Source organism: Hermetia illucens, chromosome 3 (genome assembly GCF_905115235.1).
Source record: "Hermetia illucens chromosome 3, iHerIll2.2.curated.20191125, whole genome shotgun sequence".
In the NCBI taxonomy this organism is placed as follows: Eukaryota; Metazoa; Arthropoda; class Insecta; order Diptera; family Stratiomyidae; genus Hermetia; species Hermetia illucens.
Genome location: NC_051851.1, coordinates 66869861 through 66887953, shown reverse-complemented (window position 1 = coordinate 66887953; position 18093 = coordinate 66869861). Strand labels below are relative to the sequence as shown.

General features: G+C 37.0%; 1 protein-coding gene across 50 annotated transcripts in view; it reads right to left on the bottom strand.

Annotated features, from left to right (window-relative positions):
- The window catches only part of LOC119652349 (calcium-activated potassium channel slowpoke), a 260042-nt gene that overhangs the window by 81969 nt on the left and 159980 nt on the right, over positions 1 to 18093 (bottom strand). For 39 of the 50 annotated variants that reach the window (XM_038056381.1, XM_038056383.1, XM_038056429.1 and 36 more), the window contains one exon: positions 9606 to 9716. In XM_038056381.1, the coding sequence (XP_037912309.1) occupies positions 9606 to 9716 (111 nt within the window). Of the gene's footprint in view, positions 1 to 455; positions 562 to 9605; positions 9717 to 18093 lie in introns of all 50 variants that reach the window. The other 11 variants (XM_038056389.1, XM_038056427.1, XM_038056392.1 and 8 more) reach the window with 1 other exon arrangement.

Sequence of the window (18093 nt, the reverse complement as noted above, 5' to 3'; positions counted from 1 at the left end):
TGGATAGGCAAATGATCCTAATCACTCCCTATTCAGGTATTGGAAAAGGGGCTGCTTTTCTGTTAGTATAATAAAATGCGTATAATTGCAAATCTATTATCCAAGAAATATTCGAAACCGAAATATGTAGGCAGCAAAAGATGATGAAAAGAAGGTGAAATGGTGGAAAATATTTTTAAAGATGCAAGAAAATGAAAACTTCAAGTTCAGAAGAATTACAGATTGCAAAATTATTTATTTTTTTGCTCATTTGTGTATGCCTAACTTTCTTGGGTTATACATGGGAGACAATCGTTATGCCAAATACTTAGATAATAATAATTTTACATTTGCTCGAAGTTATGGCCTTTTCATTACTAAATATTAAAATGTGTATTTATAAATGAATTCAATATGTATAGATGGGGTACTCTGAACCTATTATGGTATATGTGTGTGCATGTGCATATGTGTACCTTAACTCTTTCCAAATCGACCGCGTTCATCATAGTTCCCTGAAAAAACTCCACAGTCGTATAATGGCGTTTCAAAAGTCCTTCTAGTTCCAGATCAGGCTCCTTGCTATTTTTATCATTAGTTAATTTAGGTTTTTATTTTATTCTATTTACTAAATCAGTATTTATAATGAAAAAGAACTAAGTACTTCAATTATGTTAATATTATGAATATGTTTGTACATATGTTTCCATAAAAGCATGTCGACAACTAATAAGACGTTAATTCTCCTCTCAACTAATAACATTATACGAGTAAAATAATGATTAACAGAACTGCAAACTCCTTAAAATTATTACGCAGAATGAGAACGACAAATTAGCGAAAATTTAGTACTAATTCTGAATCTTTTGAGATGTATAGGTACCGCAAGCCAATTCCAAAACCTTTGCTTCTACTAAACATGTTACCAACATTATAAGTGAAATTAACGTAATTCTTAAGCAAAAATCGGAAAACTTCTTCTCTTTCAATGCAGGGATTGGTAATGAGCTTAAATAATTAAAATAATAAACGCACCCGTTGAGAAAAAGTCAACAATAATATTCCCCTTGGCATAGTCATCCACTATTTCAGCGCTTCCAACTCCGATGACAACTATATTTTAGCATCAAGGTTGGCTCAGATGGGGTGATCTCTAGAAATCTGTAATTAGGCCGGGGATTGTCTTGCCAAACAATCATGAAATCAGTAATCCAAGTGTGTTGCCTAATATACATATACCCAGCAGAATAAGAAACTCCAGCAAATACCTAAAACAATCTACTTTAGGTTGGGGACAATACTTTCCCCTTCCTTATATCGACATCATTTAAACTTTTAACAACGCGCAAATTATTCTTATTCTCTATTCCGAATAGAAGATGGACATGAATCAAAATTAATATTTATTTTGAACAACGATATCTACTCTAGACTTTAGCAGGTCCCATTGTAATCCACCTAAGGGCGAATGATCCCTCTCAAAGAACTATGGGGACTCCAACCACTGAAATCAGCGATGCATTACACATTTATTCTCACATGAATGTTATTAATAACACGGCTTCTTCATGGTGAAATGAATATATTCACAGAAACAATCTACTTTTTGGTCAAATTTACATGTTATACTTTCTAAACTCATGAATCCTTACAATCTCACAGTACCCCCTCCTTCAATTAAAGGGAATTTCTGTTTCAAAATTTTCAAGAAATCGATTTTCTCTTTTACATATCTCATTTTCTTTTACGTTCAAGAGTCACCTCCTGAAATTTGAGCGAAAAACGAAAGAAGTTATAACTAATTTTATAATGGTACTAATGTAAAAATAGAAATTCTATCCAAAGCGGAGCGCGATGCGCCAATTGTTCTTCGTACATTGTATACACCTTGCACAATTATGAATATTAAAGAGGTCAACAGTTGGTGTGTAATATGCTGAAGAAGCACGCGCTCGATTTTATTAAAAATTATTTAAAAATTGCATTAATAACGTTGAAAAATATCCCTCAAATCGGTACTAATTTTAAAGACAATCGAAGTAACCACTAGCGGAGAAATTGGCCCAACTGCAACATGCTTAATAATAATAATAATCGTTGGCGCAACAATCCATATTGGAACAGGGCCTTGAAGTGTATTAGAACACTTCATTCAAGACCGTAACGGTACACCACAGGATTACAGTACCCTGTAGGAGCAAAGTGGTCAGCATTGCGCCCGGTCGAGATTATTACCCTGATTTGACTCAGATACTCATTCACAGCTGAGTCGACTGGTATCCAACGTTAAATCACGATACACATTCCACCAGTGAGATTTGAACCGCAACCTTCTGTACGACAACCACTCAGCTATCCGGACACAACATGCTTGGTGGGATAAAATCGGCCGTATGCGCAAGCAAACAGGAGAAGCAGCGAGCATTCAAAAGGGGCTGAATTCTGAAGCTTTTGCCGACTATTTGCAGCTGCTGGCAGAGAGTGAGAACCGCCATTATTCATCAGCAATGACCGATTAAAATGAACAAACAAGTAGAAATACTGGAAGCTCGCGCTTCGGGTATAAAGGTTTTGTGTTCATCTTATGTAAGAAACTTCAACGCACAGTTTTCTATCCGTACATAGCTACAAATCCAACGTAATCCTTCATATTTTTCCAAACTACAAGCCATACGTACATATTACAGCCATAGACATTATCCTCATCCTAAACGAACAAACTACCTATTTCCGAATACTGTACATATATATTTATTTATTTATTTATTTAATGAGGACAATACACAGAAAACAAATTCCCAATTACCTATTGTCCTCAGAGGGAGGAGCAAGAATGGCTTATTTTACGCTTGAAACTAGAGCACGAAATAGAGTCAAGGGAGACAAGCTGCAAGGCGGTGTAAGACCGGCATAGCCTCGGGATCGGAGAGTGAAAGTAAATCTCGAGCTCCGCGAAGGGTACATCAAAAATGTCCGCACTACTTGTGTTATGAGACGAGACGATACGGAAAGTAATAACTGAGTAACTGAGTAATAACGGAGCAGTTCATTAAACAATTGCAGAGTTTGAAAACAGTACACATATCAAGGAAAATACGGCGTTGCTGTAGGGAGGGGGGGGGAGATTGAGGGTGTGATGTCGTAAAGGATCATCAACCCGTGGAAAGTTCTTTCTGTAAAAGAGGGTCCGGGTGAATTTACGTTGGACAACTTCAAGAGCGCGGCAATCACGAATGCGGAAGGGGGACCAGACTATACAGCAATATTCATGGATGTTTCTGACCAGGAAATTGAAGAGTGTTAAGGAGGGCTGGATCGAGGTAAAGTCGCAGGAGGAACGTAGGATGAAACCAGACATTTTGGAAGCTCTATTGATGTCAACGAAGTGGGAATTGAATCGAAGTTTATCGTCGAATATTACACCCAGGTTTTTGAAGGAGGTCAGTAGTGAAAGGGGTTGTCCACTGAGAAAATAGGAGAAGGATATTGGGGAAGGTTTAAGCGAATAACACATCCAGTTGCATTTTTGGCATTCAGTGTTAGCTTGTTGACCGGACATCAACGGACTAAATTATCAAGGATGGACTGTAAGAGAGCACAGTCCAACGGAAACGAAACAAAGGCAAACAATTTAAGGTTGTCTGCGTAAAGCAAATACGGGCAGGTGAGGATGGAGGCGAGGTCATTGATAAAAAACAGGAAGAGTAGCGGGCCAAGTATAGAGCCTTGGGGAACACCAGATGAAGGAGAGAAGGAACGAGATGAGTAACCATGAAAAGAAACTTTGCAGCAATGGTATGAAAGATAGGAGGAAAACCAGGAGATGACTGAGCGCAGGAAATCTAGAACTCAACCAAGGAACGCATCTGGAGAGGAATGGCCAGAAATTCAAAGCAGTCTGCAGTAATAAGAGGTGTAGAGGGTGGAGTGCTCGAGGGAGAAAACACTGAAAAGTAGTAGTACAGAGAAGGTCGCAGGATTGTTGTGGGGATTTGGCAGTGTAGTCAGCGAAACTGATAGAAAAAGGGAGAGATTAAGTGGGATTGCGAGAGCTGCGAGCGTGAGACCAAAAGGGTGTTAAGTTACCGCGGGCACGCATATAATTGATCGTACCCATATTTCCGATTTACTTCGTGCGCAAAAGCATACATATGAACATATGTAGTTCGTATATTAAATACGGCTGATTCAATGTACAAATACATCTGTCTATCCGCAAACTTCATTAGCACGCATATACTGTATACCTACATACACATATGTCTGTTTGAAGTAATTGATATTCATTCATTCCGGATAAATTTCTAAAATGTAGAAATATACTATTATTAACTTTATCTTGAGGCCTAGACCTCGTAGAGATGCACCACTGTGATTTTTTTTCCAGATTTTTCGGTTGGATAGGTTCTGAGAACAAGACCTGTTACACTTTTTGATGGTCATATTTTGAGCTCTCATTGCCCTAATATCAAATATGGAACCAGTTTCGAAAAGTACTAATTGAGCCCTTTCGTTTGATACCTTGCATGGCGACACTTTGCAAAAAGAATGTTGCATTCTCCATTCACCCCCCCCCCCCCCCAAAACTTAACACAAAGTGGCGCCACTGCAAAGGAAACACCATCACACTCTCTTGCCAATTTTCGTGACAATCGGTCTAGCCGTTTCCGAATAAAGCGGGTATGGCAGACAGACACACAGACTGACAGACAGACATCGACTCGATTCTAATAAGATTTTATTTCACACAAAACGGTAAACAACAGTAGTGTTCATAAAAAGTGCTTCAAACCCGTTTTCCCCAAAATTTCATATTTCAAACTGGTACGAGGTTTTTTCATGAAATCTACCCCACTGTTTTTTAAAAACCAAAAAAAAATAAAATAGATCCATTATTGAGCAATGTCTCTTACTCCGTTTGTAAACACGGAGAATTAGTTTGTCGTTTAACTTCGATTCCCCTCGATACGCGCGGCCAACAAAGTGCTAAACGCCCTCTACAGAGGTCAAAATGAACTAAAAGTGGTAAAAAAGGTTTACACACTGCACGGTATTCATAATGCTATTGATTTTGCAAAAAAAAATCTTAAAAAGTACTTCTTTGAAATCTTTAAGCTGAAAGTCCCCTTAAATATTCAACAACTCGAATCATTGACTCGGATACTGCAGCTATAAAGGGTTTCCTGATTTTTTATGCGAAGTTGTTAAGTCCACAACTGTTCCACTGGCAGATTATGCTATCTTAGGTTGCCACTAACTTCATACGAAAAACGCAAATTGAACTTGCGATAATAATATAGTAGAATTGCTATAATAATATAGTAGAATTTCCACCAGCATCGTGATCTATATTATGGCATGTATTGCAGCATTTCTAATGTGGCATGTATTGCAGCATTTCCAATGGAGGAATTTTACAATATATATGTATATACATACTATTATTTGCTTTGTTTGAAAAGATATTGAATATAGGTTATATTTGGAGGGCTAGACTTTATTTAGAGGACCTATCAGTGTCCCACTTTAAGTTTGCTACGTACTTCTGATGTAAAAATTAGCATCACTTACATAAAACAATTGTACACGGGGGAAAATTTGACACTTCCACCTCCAATTTTATAAGCATTAATTAGACCCAAAATTATTTACGCATCCGGACACAGAGGGAGTCCTCCAAAAAATGATCAAATGAACATTTTAAAAACCGTTCCAATAGTAGCGCAATCAACTCAAATGATACCCGATCATATTCCTACCACTAATTGTGAAGAGAAAAAACAGTGCTAGAAAAGGAACAGGAACTACCAGGCAACCAACAGGTTCCTAAGGAACAAAATATCGTGAGGCCCACTCTGAGAAAGAGGTTTAAAGCCTCGGCAGGTCGGAAAATATTGCCCAAACGCAAAGTGCGTGGCTATTGGACTGAAAGAAAACTAACCAGGCTTCAAAAAATAAATAGGAGATGAGTATTCACTACAAATCAATTATCGTTTGAAAGGCAGTCTTAGATAGACATGCTAATGTGGAAATTGGAATTGATTAAAAAATTAAGATCGTTGAGGAATCGAGCACTCGGAACGTCGGACAGTGCATCCTCCAGCGTACAAAAATCGAAATATAGTTTGACGAGTTTTTTACTATATTAGACAAACATGTTAAATACGAATGTACCGTTTTTTTCATTTTTATTAAGTCGATAACGATAGTGAAAGTTAAGGAATCATTTTTTTCTTAAATAATCGCCACTTTATCTTTCGTGTAAAAGGCCTCACATGGAATATACTCGGCAGGGAATGTACTTTCAAGTAGTATTCATGAAATGAAATATTTCTGTAACTAAACTCGCCTACTGGCTTGTAAGGTTAGAATATTGTTTTTAACTTTGAAGAAGCTTTTTAAAAAATCTCCAAAAATCATTTTGTACTTCTTGCACACTTTAGCTGCTTCATGTGTACACATAAATTTGCCGTGTAATTTGTTTGTGTTTTAATGCAGCTTTCGAGATTATACCATTTGCTAAGCTCAGATATCATGACGAACGAAAGGACATTTGACGGAGTTGTTTTCAGCCGAGTAAGAGCAACAAAATAACCACCGTTTGTAGAAAACGACGTTCGATAATGAAAATAGATGAATCAAGGGAAGAATTGCAAAAGAAAATCTGCAATATATGTAAATAGGTTATTTTGTCCCAAGTTTAATAAAAAATTGAAAGAAGTCGGTAAAAATCGCAGGGAGTTCCATCTGCACTACGCTTTTCGACTCCTACGATATGTGCAGTTGTCAATGGACAATACAAGTAATTCAACGTAGCTTGGGCCAGATGTACTTTGTGCAAAATTTTAGACTTCTCCCAGTTTCGGTAACTGAAAACGCGAGTGAAGGAACTTTGTTGGAGATATGACTGCAAAATCTTCAGCTAGTGATCTCAGTCATCTTTAAATCCTGCGCAGGCGCCAGCCCTATTCATTGACGATTTGTCCGAAAGGAAGTACACGTTTCTGAGGTCTATGATTAACGGTCTACACAGATACTGCTTTCCCAGTGTATACTCATTAAATTTAGACAAACGTGAAATTTTCGCATTCGCAGATTCTTTTGCAACTGACAGGGCACAGTATATTGCGAACTGCAAGTTTAGACGCAGGGAAAGAGTTAAAGCTGACCTGAAAATGGGAATTCAATGACAATATCAACCGTAGCCAGGATGCGGTCACTAATGACGCGTCAAGCACCGATGAATATTTGTTTGTTTGGCATCATAGTTATATGCCAGTGAAATTGCTGGATAAGAAAACAGCAAAAGTAGTGTGGGTCAACCCGCGTCCATCGTCCATGTCGGCCTATAAAATTCATCTTTAAAAAATAAAATGCAAAACTGGTGGGGGTCGTTCAAAAAATGCTGGATGGATGAATGAGTGGCCAAACAGCGAAAGTGAATGACGGTTTGTCTGACACAAACGTCATTCCTTACATATGCTGAGAAGCAATTTCATAGCATAGGTTTTTTAATGTATTCTGCACACGAGCTACCAACTGCCTACGAAACAGTGACGAGTTCAAGGGAGGGAGCAAATGGATAGGTATAGCTGTGTAAATCATGTGCTATGTTTTGAAAAAAAAACAACTGCGATGTATGTTATTTATATTTACAAAGTTATAAACATCAGTTCAACCTCGGGAAGCAATCTAATGAATTACATCTTCTCTGAAGGTAAAGCTACAACCCTGCCCATCCGTGCTATTTAAAAATATTTTAAAATTCATTTGTATCTTACGAAACATTGATCCCTGCAGATGGCAAAACCAATGCAAAGAAACCAAAAACTCGATCGTTTCGATTTTTGACCACACTTCCATAAATTCGATGCGCTGGAGTCCGGGCAAAATCAATAAAGAATAAAACACATTTTATGAGTTCATTTTTTACTTTTTCAATTCTATCTGATCTTGAAGGCAAATGTCAGCAAGTTACCAAGGAATCAAAAAGGGATCTCATAAATTAATGAGGGAAAGGCTGATGGCAGGATGATTTTAAAACTTTCCCAATGGATAGTTTCCGAATATTTGTTCAGTCTTTATGTGGGAACTTATTAGATATGTTAAAACATCTTTCATAAAGCACTAATCCTGCCCTTTCATTTGGTACCCCACGTGGATATATTTGACAAAAAAAACTTCCGGGGAAATCCTACTATAATTGACAAAGTTGTAATAGATCAAACTTTCCCTTTCGAGTAAATTTCCTGCATCCTGAAACATCGTATGTAAAAAATCAATTTGAAATGAATAGTCTGATATACTAAACGCAGATACGTAGTAAAAATTAAAACGATTAGACGAGCTGAATCGTTAATGGGCTGTCGACGAATGTCTGCTTCTTCTTAACGGAAAATCTCCGTTGGCAAGGAGCACTATGCAATTGTATTGATTCTCACTCTTGGGTGGAGAAAGGAAAATGGCAGACGGCAAAGAAATAATAAGAGATAAGAAAAATAAGTGAGGAAGCGATAGAACGAAGCGTTGACGTTCATCTGTTGAAAGATACACTAGCGAATAAGTCAACATTAAAACAGATCAGGCAAGACCGTAGAAATAAGGTAGATTCAGCTGAAATTATTAATCTGAAGGAATAAAACCTAAGGCTAACATGGAGTGGAATGGCGAAACTAGCTGAGATATCAAAAAGTCACAATATTTATGTTTAAGAGGCCACTAAGACGAAAGAAAATTGATAGTAGTCCCAAATGCGAAAATGAAGGACATTATCAGTACTTGAATGATGAGGAAAAACGAATAAAACTTCAATTCTAAATTGTACCGACTGTGTTGGGAAACTAAGAAATTTAATGATCTCATTAATTTGATTAAACAAAGTGGTATAGAACGCGTCCCCTATAGTGCGCTCCGGGTCCATAGGAATGTATGTGGAATACTTACGAGTTCTAAGCACTGCGTGTGAGGACTCCTATTACGGAAGTCGGAGGGTTTCACGTAAAAGAGGGTTTGGAAGTTCCAGGTTACTCCTAATAATATGCTCGTACGGTATAGAGACATATATGCAAACATTTCACCAGAAATCGTCAAGGATGATGTGATGGGATTGACTTATAGTGAACTCAGAATGATGGGAAACTTCTCATGTAAGACTGCTCATATAAGTTTATCATAACCATAATATTAATGAAGAAATCAAAATATTATTTCTGGTAAAAACTGACACAAACAAGTTTGTTGTATTAGAAAACTATAAAAGGTATTTATTCTAATGCACCTCAAATGTGTAAAAAATAAATAGAATTGGAAGAACTGATCTGCAGGAACAATACAAAAAAACGTAGGTAAAATCGTAATCGTAAAATGTAGGTAAAATCGGTTGGCCAATTCCATCGAAAAGTGATCTCGAAAACAAAATTTTAAGAGATAAAAAAAGAAAATGAAAATATTCTCAGTTACAGTCAACACGCTTTTATGGAAATATTGACGCATAATTACATTTGGTAACTTTCGTGTTACATATTTGCTACTCATAATTATATATCTAAAACAACTGGTCAAATATTACAAACAAATATATCGCTCAAGTTAATAGTCAATAACAGTATCCCTAAAATTATACTCACCGATGTAAAAACACTACTTCAACATCCACATCTTCACGATCCTCATGTAGAAAATCCTTGAGAAAATGCGACACTGACTCGTATGTTATATGACCGCAAACGACAATATGTCTGAGTTGATCGATCCATTCCGAATTTTTTCCATGATTTCAGTCATCACACAAATAACAACAATACCAACCGAATCAATCATGAAAATTACAAAAATTATATTAGTCCCTTCATATTGAAAGTTTTAAAGGCAAAAAATTGGTGTAACGGATCTTTGAAATTTTGTAAAAATTTTCTTTAGATATGTGTGTAATATTTGGAAAACTGTTTCAACTTCGTCTATGTTATCGAATTTCAACAAATCCCACAGACTATTAACACGCCAGAATACAAGGAACCTTTATATTGAAATTTCATCATAAATCGTTGAAACAATTTTCCAAACTCACTGGAACTGACCACTATCGCATCATTAACATAATCAATGAACGATGAATAATTTCGACTAGGTATTTTGATTGAGGGGAAGACTAGGGTTTTATGTGTTTTGTAGAGACTCTAATTGAATAATAAAATTGAGCAGTGAGTAAAATGATTTCAAAGTACATTTTGTGTCTTCATGAAAATAAAAACAAACTTAAGATATAACCGAAAAAATAAAAACGTCCCAGAAAGAAAATTTTCATTGAATGGTGTTAGATAAAATAATCACTTTTTGGTATATTTCTTTAAAAGAAAATAAAGAAAAAATAAACAAACAATTGAAATACATATTTTTTTAATTTAGTCTGCTACCCCATAATATTTACAAAAGGCTAACCAAAATGAAGATTATCTAATCTGTTACATCAAGTAGTTTTCCCATTTTCATCGAACTCCATTGAAGGAATTTCTGATTCTGCCAAAATTGTACAATAATTTTCATTTTGATTGTCTTCTATGCTGAGCTTGAGATAAATTCAAAGTAAAAAAGATAATACGAATTATGCATATAATAAAAGTTCTTTATAATGTTATTACCACTCACTATACTACTAACTTGCTGTATTTTCTTCACTTTATGTTTCTATTCAAACTCGATCATCATTGCCACATGCAAAATGTACGATGCACACTTCTAAGGTAAAAACATTCTAGATGCTATTTTTTAAAAAAGTACTTGCAATATACATATGGATGTAAATTTCTAGCAAACATATGAGCGTAACAATATGTATTTGTTTGGAAATGACAATTCATCTACAGGATCCTTGCCATAGCAATCTGTGATGTGTTTCATTTGTGTTCTTGCTTTTCGGTGTTGATGTGGAATTGAGTTGGTTTAATTATGTTTTCTGTATATTTAGGCGCATACATATTCATTCAAAAATATCATTCCATTTGGTTCAACTTTAATATTAGGTTAGATCATCCCAAAAAAGTTCTACTGCAGCCACATGCTATGGCAATAATTTTGACATATATTTCTAATTCTTAAAAAGTTAATATTTATTTATTTCGTACTGTTTTTCGAGCTTAAGTTTAAATCGTTGAGTCAGATACTTTTAATTAGTACACAATTGAGTTATTTTGTATGGTTGTTCAATTTTTAGCTTGAGGTTTTCTTTCAGATGTATTTTATATAAAAGAAAATAAAGTGTAGTACGCCCTCTTCGAGCGCCTTCAACTGCTTCGATAACGAAATTATTTCTAAATTATAATTTTTCCTTTGAAATATTGTGCTAAACTTCACTATCATATTATTACGTATAAGATATAAAACACCAGTCCATATTTAACCAAAATAGTGTCCTTCAAGTCTACATTTCGCGATTTCGTACACAATTCTGACACACAGTAAAATTATTAATATAATGATTTTCATTAGAAAATTATTAATAATTCGGATTCGGAAGTATTGTAATAATTAAAGCTAGACTAGGATAATGAGAGCTTGAGGCAGTGTTAAGTACTATCCTCAGTAAAATAATAAAACCAAATTCTAAGATCCAGGAAAAAATAGAAAAAGTATAGTTAGAGTTACTCCACTATACTAAATCCCACCGGACCTCTCTCGATGACACATTTCGCGACGGATGGCGCAAGAAAACCTATTGAAAATCGTTACAAAAAGGAACAAGTCGGGAAGTCGGAAGCTGGGCGCTTCAGGTATGAAAGGCTTTGTTTGCTTCTTCTGTGAGTATATTTGAATGTAGAACTATCCCATTTGTACGTAGCCCGTTATGTATATGCATTAAGCATGTCTGACTAACCTCTTAGTGTTATATAGATATTTAGTTGCAGTAAATTTACGCAGTAAAGTCAACTTTGAGCTACTGTAACTTTGTTACTAATAGTATGATTTTGATCAAACTTGGGGATAATATGCTTCATATTTTTTATAATTCTTGGATAACCTTAAGCGGTGTCCACTCAATTTCCTATATAATATACTATTATTAACTTAATTTGAGCAGATATCGATATGGAGAGCTTCATGTATGATATTTTTCCAGATGTGATAGGATTTATGTATTTCTCATATAAGACTATTTGAGTGGACGTTTGTCCCATTTATGTATTGTCAGACTATTCACTTCAGTATGATCTGACCTTTAAAGTCTTAGACCGCACAATTTGCACAACAGAGACAACTTTGACCTATTATAACTTTGTTTAGTGCGATTGCCACCAGTGCAATTTCCATCATGCTCTATAGTAAACCTATACTGTTGCATGATGGTTCTAGGATGAACAAATGGTAGGTTTCTAGGCAATTTCTAAAAAAAAAAATAATAAGAAATATGGCAATATACTACTATTACTTTTTAGGTAGATATCGGTATGGAGAGCATTTTAAGGCCTATGTGTGCATGGACCACCATAATGCTTTTGAGATTTTCAGATTCAGCAGTTTCTGGGAATGGGTCCTTGAAGCATTTGACCCCTTTCGTCCTGCACTCCTTTCTCTTGCAACCAATGTTAAAACTTATATCTGCTTCGAAAAGTACTAATCAAGACCTACCCCACATGACTGTATTCAATGAAAAAAATGTTACAACCCCCTTTTACATTTATGGGGACCTGTTACTCACTGCGTGCGACTTTTCACACAGTTCCCACCTTTTCACCAAATTTCGGATCAATAGGGGTAACCATTTCTGAGAATACAGATATGACAGAAAGGTAGACGGACAAACGGACATATGAACAGACAGTAAACCGATTTCAATAGGGTTTTATTTTATACAAAACCTTAAAAAAACAAATAATGCTAGTTGGCAAAACTTGGGAAAATACTAGGCCTACAACCTCAGTCGACGCGATAGCACGGTCGTCAGTCCGGTTAAGAAATTAACAAGGATTCATGACGCAAAACGTAAGCAACTAGTTCAAGCCACACACCTTAACTGGCAAGACGGTAGAATTTTCGAAAGCCCTTTGGAAGAATTGAGTCAATAGATTGTGATGCGCAAGCAACAAAGAAACGGATCGCTGTTACCCGAGCAGCCCACTACAAAGATCTTTATAATAAACTTGGCTTTCGAAATGGCGAGACAGACCCAAATCTCCTCTTCAAAACTCGAGGCCGTCGCCCACAGGATTTGCTATCCACATTTCTGTTGTGTTAATGGTAAAAATGATATGAAATGAGCCACTATTGGGTAAAGACGGGAACACTTCGAGCGGAATTCCATCACGTCTACAAGCACTACTGACATTGTTTGCAATTTCATCTGTCAATGCTGAAGATAACCAGTACCTGGCCACATCGCAAACGCAGTGAGTATTTCAATCGCGTTATTCAGTATGGTAGAACGTAATTTTATTGGCAAAAAAACATAACTCTTCCAATATGAGAAAAGGGAGACAGTCCAAAAAATATGTCCGAATTACCATCACGACATACGAGTAGTTAAAGAGTACCGTGAACCAACTCGGCTTTGTCAAGAACTACAGAATTACTGATGCACTACGTGATTATTCATTGAAAAACATCCTCGATCTGGTACACTATGACAAAAGCTAGTGTCAAAGAACTCGTTTGTGGTGTTAAATTTCTCCACTGCGATCAGAAGTGTAAAGGCAATTATATCAATGCTTTTCTCTACCAGTGTTTATACGGCTCCTCTGTCACGAGATACATCTTACCTCTATCACCTTATGCCCTACTCTATGCAGATAATGTTTTTCTAGTGTCCCACAGCAAAATTGATCTTGACCGGCTTGTCCAAAAGTGAAATTCTCGCCTCACACAGCACGGTGTCTGACTAAATCTGAATAAAACAGAGTTTTTCACGGATAACCCAATGAAATAGGCACTATCACGGTCATTGAGATGTGTTCTCCTCAAAATTGAGCAATTTAAGTAGCCCGAATCAAAATGATGAGCCAACAGTGAACTGTTGCAATTTGCTTCACACATCAATGCAACTTGAATGAAGGGATATCCCCACAATAAGCGTCTTTTCCATTCGCACTGTTAACCTCTGTGGTTCTGAGTACTGGCCGAATACCACCTCACAATAATTTAAACAGTCAGTGACCCGAAACGTTATAAGTTCGTCCGCAAAGCAGTTGATACTTGAAGCATTATTTCAACTAGATGCAGTGTATAAATTCTACCACTTCTTTGAACAATTGTAAATTATTTACTAGGAAAACGTTCACCCGTTTAAACAGCACCGCGAAGACTTTTTGGATATTTTAGTTCAATCGAAGTCGGCTTACACTAAATTTCCCAGTATGATTATCTCTTGTGATATACATTATCAAGGAAATTATAGTAGTAAATGAATCTAAGGAAATGTGTCACACTTTTATACCTCAAACCTGATTTTTTCAATCCTTCGGTCCCTTCTTCTCCGAGCTATTTTAAAAGTATTTAAATTACGATCCAAGATCCTTGACCTGATTTGGAGAAAAGCCTACTTTTGACATGTAGCTCAGTCCTCGAAAAGCTCGCATAAATTTCACATCTCCACCAAATTTCGTACCAACAGATTCGTTTGGAATATACTGTAGCAAACAGACAATCAGCAAACCGATTTTGATGAAGTTTTACTTGACATATAAAACACAAAAACTGGTCTTTATCAAGAACTTCAAATGGCACTTGACCGGTAAATAATAAGCCAAGGCAAGGCTTTTTCAAGTCTGCTCATTTTCTTTATAATTAGTGTGATTAGAAAGATACATGTACAAAAAATGCCGTGATTCCGCTGTTTCCTAACTTTGGTAGCTAGCAAGGGTAATCTTTGCGTTTATTGTGTTTAACATACTAAACAGTGTTTCCCCGGTTGTATTTCCATATTCCATACTGATTAATACTGACCACTGACGGTTTCAGCCAAAGCGGAGGTATCTTCAGACACCGCCTCATCTTTGACCGAAAATAGTTGACAGGCGTTGTTTCATCCCTTGTGTGTGCGTCATGCTTCTCTCTCATTGGCATGGCTCCTCAAATGTTCTACTATACTTAAGAGAGATGATTTTTTATAAATCCCTTGCCCCGTGAGTTTCATCTCCTAAAAATTTAGATCGCAGTGGTCCTTTCCAGTTTAACGGAATATATCACGCTCTTTAGAAATCTGATGCCTGTTGGGTCCATAGATAACGCACTTACATAAGAAATGCTCCCTTGATTTCGCTACCAAGTAGTTATAGAAAAAAAAATTATCAACTTGCATCTTGGGCCTCAAAAATGACGACGATACTTTTGCATATCTTCCTGCTTTTCGACAGAATGGAGTTAGCAGCATGTTTGTTGAATGAAATCCTTCCTCAGTTCTTCAAATCAGCATTTCCCAATGCTACTGATAGTTCAATTGCTGGTTCTCGTTCCGGCAGGGGAAAATTGGACAGAAGTTCCCCAGTATTGAATTCAGATAATATATACCTCAAATAAGTTTGCACTTTTGAATGATTTTTGTAGTAACCAAAAAACTGCTCAACTAGCGATAGACAACCGGCCTTAATACTTCCATATCGTTAGTTATCAATCACCTAGGTTGTCGCTTTTAAGAGAGCATATATGTACATAATTCAATATAAAAGATCAAGATACAAATTGCCCTCAAAAAGCCCGCCCATCGTCTGCTGTTCGAGAAACTGGTTCTGTCTTTTAGCCATTGATGTATAGTACCTCAGTGTTACTATCCCAATTTTCTAGATGTTTCAGAGTAACTTTATATCTTCTACAAAACAGATGCAAGGAGATCCGAGTATCAGACTACAAGTACTGGATTCAACTCTCCCAATATCTATTCCAATACAGGCTATCACGTCCTCTGCTTCTCCATATACATTAAGGAATTTAGTTTAGGAGCTGCTTTCATTCCATTGTCAGCAGTTGACCCATTTGCACTTTTAAGGTAGGCTCAGGTTGTAAGGAACCTAATTCAAAGCTCTTTTCATAATTCGCGAGCACGTTAAATTGGGGTCTTGGGAAATAGCTCATTCTTTGATCTTACGTCAGGAAACATTTAACTCAATGTATGCCATCCTTGGCAGTTAGCACTTGCATTACAGAAGATTAGGGTGAATACCGACGCCAACATTGATTTCCAAAGCGAAGGAAATTTCTAACAAAATATTTTACAATCTTCTGGTATGTTCGTGTGAATTTAAAAGGGTTTTTGATCGCCCTTGGAAATAGTCTAGTAAACAACCAAAAAATGCTGGATTATAAGTTGATAAGTGTGAATAAAAATGAAGAAAATTGTGCAGTGGACTTCCATTGGTAAGCACATTAACAAGCATGAACTATTCGATCTAGGAACAGCTGAGAGCGTCTAGAAATACCGGCAAGAATCTGGAATATCGATAAATACTCTCAATTCGGAAACCGGGAGGTTTTGGGCAAAATTGGTCAAAAATAACCATTCCTACAATACAGAATTCCTGCAACTCGCAATTAAATCAGGGATTGCATTCCATTATTTATGTAGAGAGCGTACTTTCGCGGAGTTATTCCCACATGTTGAAGGTCAAATCTAATGAGCAAACTCTCTACTTGGCACTCTTTCCAAACCATTGTGCCATTGCTTGTACTATTGATCAGAGAAGACCGCTTCTCCGATCAAAACGGGAATATTGGATGTTTTTTGGTTGAGGTGTGCGAACAACCTCAAATAAAATTATGAAATATGACGCAAGCCTTACTTGCAATGACAACTATTATACATATCCTGCAACTTCCACCCCACGAAAATCATAGCTTCTCCCGCAGCCACTTTTATTTGAACCGTAAATGTAAATGGGAACACTATCCGAACAATGTCCTACTGGTGGTACTAACCTCATCACTCACCAAAGTGTATTCAATGTATTGGAGGAAGAAGTTACGGAGGCAGAAACGGGACATTCAAATCATAATACCCAGTCATCCTGGAGAAGTTGAGAAATAGTTTTTGGATGATGCGGTCAGGTTATTGTTAACTCCGCCATGCTATTAACATAGTATGCTGGTCCCAAGCCCAGATAAAGGAGGAGGGTTTGAGGCAACGTACTCTATACCACCCTCAGTAAAACAAAAATAAAATGCTAAGATCAGGGAAAGAGATAAGTTGGAGTATTCCACTATGCTAAATCCTACCTGATCTCTCTTGGTTTGTTGAAGTCGAACGATTTGATGATAGGCTGATGAAGCTCACCATTATATCAGCTGATCGCACTATTCACTTCTTCACCGCGTACGTACTACAGACATATTATCATTACCGGCGATCTTAATGGTTATGTGGGTGAAAACGCAGACGATAACAGGTGCTATGGGGGAAAGGGGTTCGGAGCTGGCAATGAGGGTAGCGAGCGTATAATCGATTTTGCGGACACCCATGACCTTGTACTTATGAATACATGGTTCATCAAACGATGGTCCCATCTTCCTACATTTTATAGTGGGAACAGTAAATCGGAAATCGACTATATTCTCATAAGACGCCAACATTTTACCACTGTCACTGATTGCAAAGTCGTTCCCTATGAGACCATCGCATCTCAACATTGGCCGTTGATTGCTGTCCTACGAATTAAGCCACCTACAAAACAGCGTGAGGAACGCACTGGCCCGTGGCGCATTAAATGGTGGCGTTTTAGTGAGAAGAAAAAAGAAACGATCTCATTCATGCGATTACCGACTATTACGAATGTGCAAGAATCATGGAACCAAATGAAAGACACGATCCACAAAGCGGCCTCTGCAACCCTCGGGGTCACAAAGCCGGGTAAGCGGTACATCAACCGAGATACTTGGCTTTGGAATGACGATGTTGAAATGAAGGTCCGTGAAAAGAAACGCCTCTACCACAAATTTCTCGACGATAAAACGCTTACTAATTGGCAAATTTATAAGAATGCCAACCGGAAAGCAAAGAAAGCGGTCGCTGTCACCCGAGCAAACCATTACAAAAATCTTTACGATAAACTGGACACTCGGGATGGCGAGAGAGATCTGTATCGACTTGCTAAAAGCCGTAATGAATGTACACAGGATATCGAACACTTCTGTTGCGTT